The sequence below is a fragment of the Rhagoletis pomonella genome, unplaced genomic scaffold (genome assembly GCF_013731165.1).
Source record: "Rhagoletis pomonella isolate Grant_MI unplaced genomic scaffold, Rhpom_1.0 Rhpom_scaffold_00008, whole genome shotgun sequence".
NCBI lineage: Eukaryota > Metazoa > Arthropoda > Insecta > Diptera > Tephritidae > Rhagoletis > Rhagoletis pomonella.
The window spans coordinates 35,287,232-35,297,280 of record NW_023458562.1 but is presented as its reverse complement, the minus strand read 5'-3'; the positions used below and the strand labels follow the sequence as shown (position 1 = coordinate 35,297,280).

At 42.1% G+C, this 10,049-nt stretch overlaps 1 protein-coding gene across 1 annotated transcript; it reads left to right on the top strand.

Annotated features, from left to right (window-relative positions):
• The first annotated feature begins 3,532 nt into the window (after positions 1–3,532).
• LOC118744729 (cyclic nucleotide-gated cation channel beta-3) lies at positions 3,533–10,046 on the top strand. Its single transcript, XM_036477974.1, is given in 8 exon segments — positions 3,533–5,602; positions 6,402–7,011; positions 7,145–7,294; positions 7,357–7,441; positions 7,524–7,613; positions 7,672–7,926; positions 8,718–9,056; positions 9,059–10,046. Coding segments are annotated over 8 exon segments (3,330 nt in total). The 5' UTR covers positions 3,533–4,442; the 3' UTR covers positions 9,700–10,046.
• Positions 10,047–10,049: the final 3 nt, after the last annotated feature.

Sequence of the window (10,049 nt, the reverse complement as noted above, 5' to 3'; positions counted from 1 at the left end):
CAATTGGAGATATAGCTTTGTATTCAACTTCAACGAAGCAAGTCAATACGTAGCACACTTTTCCGTAATCGTTTGCTTATATTTCGAAGATATTTATAGAATTTAAGTGAAATTTTTATCGAAACAAGACAGAGATACATCTCTTTTTTTCGACATAACCTTGATAAATATTACTCGATCGGTATGTAATAATTACCAAATTGAAAGCGAGACTTACTGTTACTGATTTATGATAATAATGTGATAAAAAGCCTTCAAATTAAAACAAAATTATTTAAAAAGAATAAAAATGTTGAACAAAAAGTTATGTGAACTTCACTTTTGTAATTGCAATTTTCCTATTGCATGCATAATAATAAGTAAACTAATTAGTGTTGGTCCAATTTGTGCAATGAAATTTTTCCACATGGTGATGGAAAATAAAGATTTTCGTATTATAGCTCACGAAACTCTTCCAAAATTTGCAAAAATTCGCAAAGTATAACTAATATGAAAACCAGATTAGTATATTTGGATCCAGCGACCTTAAATATAAAGACTAAAGACCAGACATTCCCACGACTGCCGGTTCTACGTACCGGAATGACTCGGGCTTTACCCGACCAAGGGCTGTTGTTTCGGCGATCTAACCCCATTTAGGTTGGCGAAGTATCTCAGAAGTTGTTCGTCCATAGGGCTACATTTGCTACGTATTCTTCTGCTCAGGGCTGGCATCGCGTAAAACCCAGGACCAGAAACCTACACCTGCTGTGTATGCCAGAGACGATTACACTACAACTCCACCTCAGTCAAGTGCAGTGCTTGCGACGGGTGGGGTCACCTCATAGTCTGCTCTCAGGACTACGGATCCATCGGCAGTGGACCACTTCATTTGTTGCCGCCTGCTGCTCAAATAGAGCAGCCTTCACGGCTAACCCCAGTCCACCTGAGCAGCTCACCACGAACACCACAGCATCACGACACATAGACCACACCACAATCACGATAGACCAACAACAGACACAACCGCACCACCACCCACACGCCGCCGCCAAAAACTCCTACAATCTGCACGGTATGTCAGACCAGGATATTCCGTAACGTGGCATCAGTCAAGTGCAACACCTGCCTTGGCTGGTGCCACTTTAGGGCATGTTCAGGTCTGCGCACCACGCGTGATTGGACGAGGAACTTCGAGGGCCCGTGTTTCGCTGCTCGGTCGGAAACCCCAATTGCGACGCCACCCACTACCACCACAGGGCGGCATCCTCCACAGCAGCGCACACAGCCAATGGCGGCAAGGCAACACACATCCCTCGCACCCCGCATAACAACACGTCTCAACACGGACTTCAATGCAAGATCGAGGAGATAACTGTCTTCATGGGAAGGCATGGTATATTGATAGATGCGGCCCAAGATACGAAGTTGTACATCAATTCAACATTGTTGAATTGTGCCGCATACAACGTGCACCGCCGAGATCGCGAGCAGGATAATGGTGGTGCAGTATCGTCTTATTGAAGCAGACTTCGACCGCAGGGATACCACCCTAGAATGTCAGGGCATTGCTATCCGGGCAGGTAATGTCGAGCTCGAAATATTTATTATTTATATACCCCTGTCACTAGCTGCCCGGTAGGATATCACCCTGATATAGGTGCGCTCCTCAGAGGTGAAAACCGTATGGTAGCTGGTGACTTTAATGCGCACCACGATCTCTGGCATTCAAGCCTGTCAAACGATCGTAGAGGAACAGACTTGGCTGAACAGATAGACGACTCGACATTCTGCACAATGAACGACGACGCTATCCCCGTATCAGGGATCTCAACGCGGAGATTCGGCAGCTTGTGAACGTACATAAGCGGAAAAATTGGGAACAGCATCTGCAGACTTGTAACTTCACCTCTGGTCTGAGTAAGCTTTGGTCAACCGTGAGGTCACTGTCCAATCTGAAGAAGCAACACGACGACAGGGTCGAAATTTCTTTCGGCGACCATGCTTCGTCGGATCCGGAGCGATGCGCGAGCTATTTGAGACGGCAGTTCATAATGCATCCTCTGCGACCTTGTTCACCACCTGGACAAAGGAGGTCAGACTACCGCGGGGAATTCACGTCCATGATAAACCAATTCCGACGGTGAATAACCCCAAAATACTCGGAGTAACCTTCGACAGTCTGCTCTCCTTCTCTGCGCACGCAACCGCTATTGTCAACCAAGTACAGAGCCGCAACAAGGTCCTCAAGTCGCTAGCCGGCAGAATTGGCGCAAAGACAAAGAAACGTTGCTGGCAACATACAAGGCAATAGGCCGGCCGGTTTTAAATTACGCAGCACCAGTGTAGTCGCCGGGGACTTGTAGGACGCAGTGGATGAAGCTACAGACAACACAAAACACTGTACTTCGGACAGCGACTGGATGCCTTCTGATGTCGCCAGAACACCACCTGCACGACGAGGCGAAAATGTTCCCTATAAAGGAGCATAACAGAATGCACTACAAGCAGTTTCTAGTTGGGAGCCACAGACCTGGTCACCCAAATAGACAACTGCTTGTAGAAGAGCCCTCGCCAAGGCACGTCAAGAGGCATCTCTTCGAACTGACGGACGAAGTCCAGAGGTTCATTAAGCAACCTCTGGAGCTGTGAGCATATCGACAGGTCCTGAACGGCATTCACAGGGCGTTAGTCTCGAGTTATGTAGACTTCAGACCTGTGAATGCCCTTCTAGGCGCACAACCACCGGACATCGACGAAACGGAGCTTCATCTGCCTCGGGAGACGAGAACCACAATAGCCCAACTTCACTCTAGCTACTGCAGCAGGTTAAACTCATACCTGAGCAGATTAGACGCAGATGTGCCAAATGAGTGTCCGGCATGTGGAGAGACACCCCACGACTCGAAACATCTCTTCGTATGCCCGGAAAATCCGACAACACTAACGCCTTTGTCCCTGTGGACCGATCCCATTGAGGCTGCACGCTTCTTAGGGCTTCCGTTAGTGCAGCTTGACGACAACGACTGAGATATTAACCGATCTGGACGGGGTTGTTGTAGCCGCTACAACAACAACAACTAAAGACCAGTGCACTTATCAACAGAATAATTATAAAGTGCATTTTTCAGACCGAATTTATTAATAAATTAGTGACCGAAAATTACAAAGCTAGGTTTTGCAATAAAGTGTCGACCCTTGACTACAAGTGTGCGTAAACTTTTTTTGATAGGTTCACCCATTCGGCCACAATAGCCCGAAATCATTGTGCAAAAAACTAAATCGTACCCAGTTAAATCGTTATTTGGGTTTCCTCAATCAACAATTGCACCAAAATGACGTCACACATATACAGCTGATTCTGTCAAATTCAAAAAGAGCGGATTAGCGTTATCGCGATGGGTGCGATCTCTGCTTTTCTCAATCGTGGTATATACATATGTATGTATGTATGTACATATGTTTACATACATAAATATTCTTCCGGCGGAAGTGGCTTCGCATCAGCGATACTTTTTCAAGGCATATTTGTCAGCGCTAAAATACCCATTTTACGTATATGGAAATACACTTGTAGTCCACACAGCTGTTCCATTTAGTAGATGAACAACTACAAAAACATTGCACATACATACATACGTCCGTAGAAGACATGCGCATAAGTTAGCGGACAACCAGTACATGCAACTGAGCTAATAGTTAAACTGGTTTGCCACAGAAAAAAAGTAGTTTTTAGTAAATATGAAGTAAATAATTAATTTGGAAAAACAAATGACTTGCAACTGAACTCTAAAATATAATCGATAGACTTCAGTGTGGCAGTAGAATTAAAGCAAAGATACACAAAATAAAATTTAGTAGCTGTTGAAGTGCACAAAGGACACCTAATCGAAATTATTACAATACACAGCATACATAAATGCCTACACACACATGCATACGCACTCGTTTGCTGTATGGCAGTAAATATTAATTAGTCAGCCTGGTCTCGCACACGCAACAACAATATTAAAAAGATAATCATTAAATTTATTTACTACGATCGTCCGAAATCGATTGATTGCATATTTGGTATGCGAAACGCACACATTTTTGTTCACCTGTAATCGTCGTAAAGCATATGCCAGTTGGGGAGCAGAAAAACAAAATCAATTTCATCGGTCGTTTTGCGGTTGTTTGTGCTATGTCCAATGTGATTGACGATTAGTTTCGATTTATAACGCTTCGTGTTTAGTTCAAAATAAAATTTCTATAGATATGTACTACGTTTAAACCAAATCGCCTCGACCTTAACGCATTTGCATTCGGATTTACTTACGCGTATTAGTTATTTTTTATTTGTTTGCGTTTTTCTTTAAATTTGCAGTGGATATGTATTTTTCAAAGGCATACATATGTACATATGTACACATCTTCAGTTAATTGAAAAAATGCACTAATGCTCAGTGTCGTCCAGTTTTAACATGAAAATCACTTTGCGTGAGCACCCGACGTCACCGATCCATCATTATCGTTCAAGCAGTGACCTTTGCAGTGCCACAAGTCGTCGCGACACCAACAACATTTCCCCAGCCACCACAGCCACCATATGCCACGCGCAATTTAATCAACCCCAAATTGTCGAAACTAACAACCACTACAAAAACAACAACAACAACAACAACAACAGGGACACCAACTTCTCAACTACAATGAACAATACAAAGTGGAATACACGTAGCTTCAGCGGTCAACGTTATCAACGCTCACCGCCCAGTCAACAGGAGGTATCTATGCGTCGCAGCCTAGAGGAGATTTCCAAAGATCTCAAGGAGATTGAAAATGTTATTACCGCAACAGAAATTGCTGTGCGCAACGCTAATAAAGCAGATCAATCGACATCTAAACGTAGACGTAGCAACAAAACCATTCCAAATAAGGAGAATAAAACACCGAGTCCCACTGAGCGCCAAAGCGCTTCGCAAAAGACCTCGCCCGTTACCTACAAATTAAATTCCTTTAAGCGGCAACGTCACAAAATGCGTAGTCCGCGTCTTACAAATTCGAAGCTATATTTTCGCAATGGCCGCATTGGTTGTTTGGAAGCCGATCAGCATGGCTCCAATATACAAGGCACACACGCGCTGGTCAAGCACATTTTGAAGTATGTCAATGAGAAACCATTGGTAAGTCCGGAGAGCGTACGTCGTGTGTTGAATGGTACGAAGACGCCAACGTTGTCGTCGGAGTCGGCACCAACGCCGCCGCCAGTGCCAGTAACACCGTTAAAGGCTTTACCCGCTGCGTCGGCACAAAGCGCCGAATCAGTGCTCCTGCCTGGACAAGTGCCTGAAGAGTCTACTGCTGCTGTTGTTGTTAAGAGTTATTCGAGATGCAGCAATAATACGGCAAATGATAGCCACAGTCAGCGCAGGCCACAAAGTGAAGGCTCCTCGATGACGGAGAATACTATGTCGCAGCCATTGGTCGATGATGATGAGCAGGATGTGCAAATCTGCTATGATGAGCTGCCGGACATGTTGAATGATGAACAAAATTTTGGACCAGAATTGGTGAAGAGCGATTTTGCAGCGGTGGTGCCGGAAGAGGAAGTGCCTACAGATAGGCGCTTCAGCGCGACGAGGTAAGGTGAAGGGGAGATGAAGTAGATATTTAGGTTTTAAGACAAGGATTGAGTTATGTGTTGTTGAATATTAGTATACTGAGCCCTCTGATGGTGTCATATATTCAAAATAAGGCTTAAGTGCCTAAAAATATGCAATATTTGCAAACGTGTCCATGCCATAAGTAAGCAGTGGTTTAACTCCTGAAAATGTGCTACGTTGGCATATAAACATTTTTATATTTCTATGCAGTTTAAGGCCGCTAAAAAAAAGCGTTTTAAATATTTTTAATTCTTTTTTTCATATTTAATAACTAAACTAATTTTACTGCAAATTTTGTTTCTTTTAACAAAAATTTATATTTTTTTTTTAATTTTTTGTTAGCTAAAATTAAAAAAAAATATTCTTTCAGAAATACTCAATTTTTTTACAACAAAATAATTTTTGATAAAAACTTTTAAACTCTTCAAAACAATTCAAAAAATGTTTTCAAAAACGTTTAATATATTTCTCATTAGTACACAAATTTTTTCACAAAATAATTTTACTAAATAACGAAGTTTTTATTCACTTATGAAAAAAATTAAAAAAAATTTTTGTTATTATGTACTATACACAAAATAATGTTCGCTGCAAAGATTTAACTCTGAAAAAAAATGTTTTTAAAAATATTTTTCTCATAATAAAAAAATTTTCGACTAAATATTTTTTTACGAAATGTTTACGCATTTTTTCTCATTCCGCCGTAGTTGATTCCCAATGCAAAAAATACGTACTTCACCCACATTTAACTGTAAATTCCCCCTATTCTCTTTCTAGTCTCAACTCAGACGTACGTGACCAAGTGCGCCATCTTGTACGCCGCTTCACGGCACGCGCTAACAAAGTTAAATCGCGCATAGAGTTGCCACCCACACCGTCGTCGAGTACCAGCCTCGATGCCAGCACCAGCACTGGCGGTTCGGTCTCGCCGACGCGCTCACTCCCAGCCGCTCTCAAATCTGTCAGTACAACGCGCGAGAATTCGCCATTCAAAACCAAACTGAAGGATGCCGCCAAGTCGCTGAATCGTGGTCGTCTCTTCGAAGCGGACACCTCACGTTCGAATGTGTGGATTTGTTCCAGCCTGTGTGGCAGCAATAATGAGGAGAAAACACTCGATCCGCAAGGCAAAATCTACATTTCGTGGTTGTGTGTGGTCTCACTGTCCTTCCTCTATAATGCCTGGGTCATACCGCTGCGTTCCACCTTCCCTTTCCAGACGCCCGAGAATACGAACGCTTGGCTGATATGCGATTTTTGTGCTGACATTATTTATCTGTTAGATGTTATCTTCTTTAAGCATCGAATTATGTACCTATTCGAGGGTTTTTGGGTAAAAAATAAGAATCTAACGCGGAAGAATTACATGAGGAAGCTGCAATTTAAGGTAAGAATAAGCTAGCGCCTAAAGCTATGCAACATTTTTGGCTACTATAACTATGTGGTTCCTTAAAATATGTTGCAGTACTGAGAATTATTTCGATTAGCGGTACATATAACTTGTTTTGAATTACTTTCAGCTGGATTTGCTCGCCCTACTTCCTCTGGAACTTTTCTATTTCAAATATGGCACCGGTGCTGTTTATTTGCGCTTTCCGCGCTTATTCAAAATCCAAAGTTTCTGGGAGGTCTTCAAGCTACTAGATCGCGTCATATCTTCCCCACATTTCGTAAGTATTTTTTATGCCATTGATTGCTCTTCGGTATAGAATTTTTTATCTCCGAATTTCAGGTGCGCGTGGCTAAAACCCTGACCTATATGTTGTATATGATCCATCTAACTGCTTGCGCCTACTATGCCTACAGTGACTACCAAGGTAATCTAATCCATTTTAAGAAGAAGGAATTTGCGTGCCCTTTCGAGCTATTATTCTAACACTTTTTACATTCCAATCGCAGGCTTGGGCGTGAATCGTTGGGTCTTTAGCGGCAAAGGACATCCCTACGTGCGTTGCTTTGCATTCGCTACTAAAACTGCAACGTCTATAGGTAATTGGAATTTTTGTTTCACATTTGCGACCAAATTTGAAAATTTCACTCACGGCAGGTAAAAATCCTAAGCCCGAGCGTGAGGGGGAATATGTCTTCATGACAGCCGCTTGGCTAATGGGTGTCTTTGTTTTCGCGTTGCTGATCGGTCAGATACGCGATATCATTTCGACGGCAACGCGCAATAAAAATGAATACCGACAACTGGAGGACGAGACCTTGGAGTATATGCGACGTTTGAATTTGCCAAGTGAAGTGCAGGGCCGCGTGAAAATGTGGTTCAAATTTACTTGGGAGCAACAGCGTACTCTGGGTAAGTCCCAAAAAAGCTGAGTGAATTTTTACAAAAGCTCAAAAGTTAGAAAGCGAAGCTCCATCAAAGTTTTGGAAAGCAAACTCTGATGAGATTTCGCCACTATAGTTATTTGTGCACGTTTTAGAAGTTCTAAATAAAAAAGTGGTACAAAAGTTGTTGGAACATAAGCTTTTAAGAGCTTTAACTATTAAAAGAGCTTTTTTTGTAACTGTCAGTTTTTGCACAATAGCTGCTGAAGCACATTTTAGAAGTTTAAAAAAAGTTGTACGAAAGCTGTTGGTTTTTGAAACTTTAACTATTTATTAATGTTGAGAAACGAGCTTTTTAGATCTTCAAACACCAAACAAGCTTTTTTATAGCTGCAGATTTTTTTATAATGGCTACTTCCACACATTTTAGAAGTTTGAAATAAAAAAAGTGGTATGAAAGCTGTTGGAATTTAAACTATTTGGAACTTTCACTGCAAAATAAGCTCTTTTCCACAGCCAATTTTTGTACAATAGCTACTTACGCACATTTTAGAAGTTCCAAAATCATACAAGAAAACGTTTGGAACACAAGCTTTTTAGAGCTTTCACTACTAATTAACCTCTTCGAAGTTCCAATATTTATGAAATAGTTATTTACGAGGTTTCTTTAGTTCGAAGTATATAAAGTTTTATGAAAGCTGTTGAAAAACGAGTTTTTTAGAGGTTAAAAGTACAAAGCTCTATAAAAGCTGTTCACATTTTTCACAATCTAAAACTTTACCCGCAGTTCATAAAATTTTCTCTCCCCTCTCTCCACAGATGAAGCCAACATATTGGACTCACTACCGATTAATTTGAAAACAGACATCGCTATCGCTGTACACATACAAACCCTCTCTAAGGTGCAACTTTTCGCCGATTGCGAGGAGGCTCTACTACGCGACTTGGTGCTAAAATTGCGCGCTGTCACTTTCCTGCCGGGCGATTGTGTTTGTCGCAAGGGTGAAGTTGGCCGCGAAATGTACATTATTAAGCTGGGACAAGTGCAGGTGATGGGCGGCCCACATAGTGATATCGTATTGGCCACACTCTCCGAGGGTTCAGTCTTTGGCGAGATCAGTTTACTGGGCATAAATGGCGCCGATCGCCGTACGGCCGATGACGCTCCAAAGGTTATGCCAATCTCTTTGTACTCTCCAAATCCGATCTCAACGAAGTGATCGCTTACTATCCTAACGCACAAGCCATTCTAAAGAAGCGAGCACGCGCACTAATGCGTAAGAATGCCGCACGTGAACGTGAAGAAGAGCGCGCCAAAAGCGCACTGAAGGCCGATGTGGTTATAAGTAATCCGAAGACACCCGAAACACCGCCCAAATTGCTAAAGACTGTTATACAGGCTTTGCCTTATGAGTCGCCCGCTGTGATTCTGATAACCCGTGGTTCTAAGCGCATGCGCAAGAAAAGTAAACCCAATCCGTTGGCGTGCATTGAGGATCAAGAGTGTACGGAAGCGGCTAAAGGGATGAATGAGTTGCGTAGCGGCGTGGTGGGTATGTTGAGTGGCGGCGTAGGTGGAGGCGTAGCGGTAGGCAGCGACGGTAGGCGTGCCAATTCACCGGATTTGTTATCATCAATACAAAATGAGTTGAAAAGCAAGCACAGTTTCATAAACTTAACCGATTCACAAAAGGCGTTGATAATCTCGAAATCTACGAACAGTTTAGAGGAGCAGCAGCAGCAGCAGCAGCAGCAGAGCAATTGTGAGGAGGCAGCATTGAGGGGCAAGGGAAAAGTTTAAGTGTGCCATATGTACATATGTGCGAAACGTGCAATTATGAGTAACGCATGCGCAAAGCTTTATAAATATGTATTTATGTATCAAATCGTGCTTGTTGAAAATGAACCAAATAATTTATGTAGCAAAAACTTGTTTGATATACATACGTATATATGTAGATACGTATACATACATACGTATAAGTAAAGATGCAATAAAAAGTTTTATTTTATTAATGTGACCATTGAAGTTTTGAACTTGCGGCGCTTAGAAGTCTTTTATGTAACTTAAAACGTAAACTGGTTAAAAACCGTTATTGTACATTTTGATATAAGAAAAGGACTGCAATTAAAAAAAAAAACACACACACA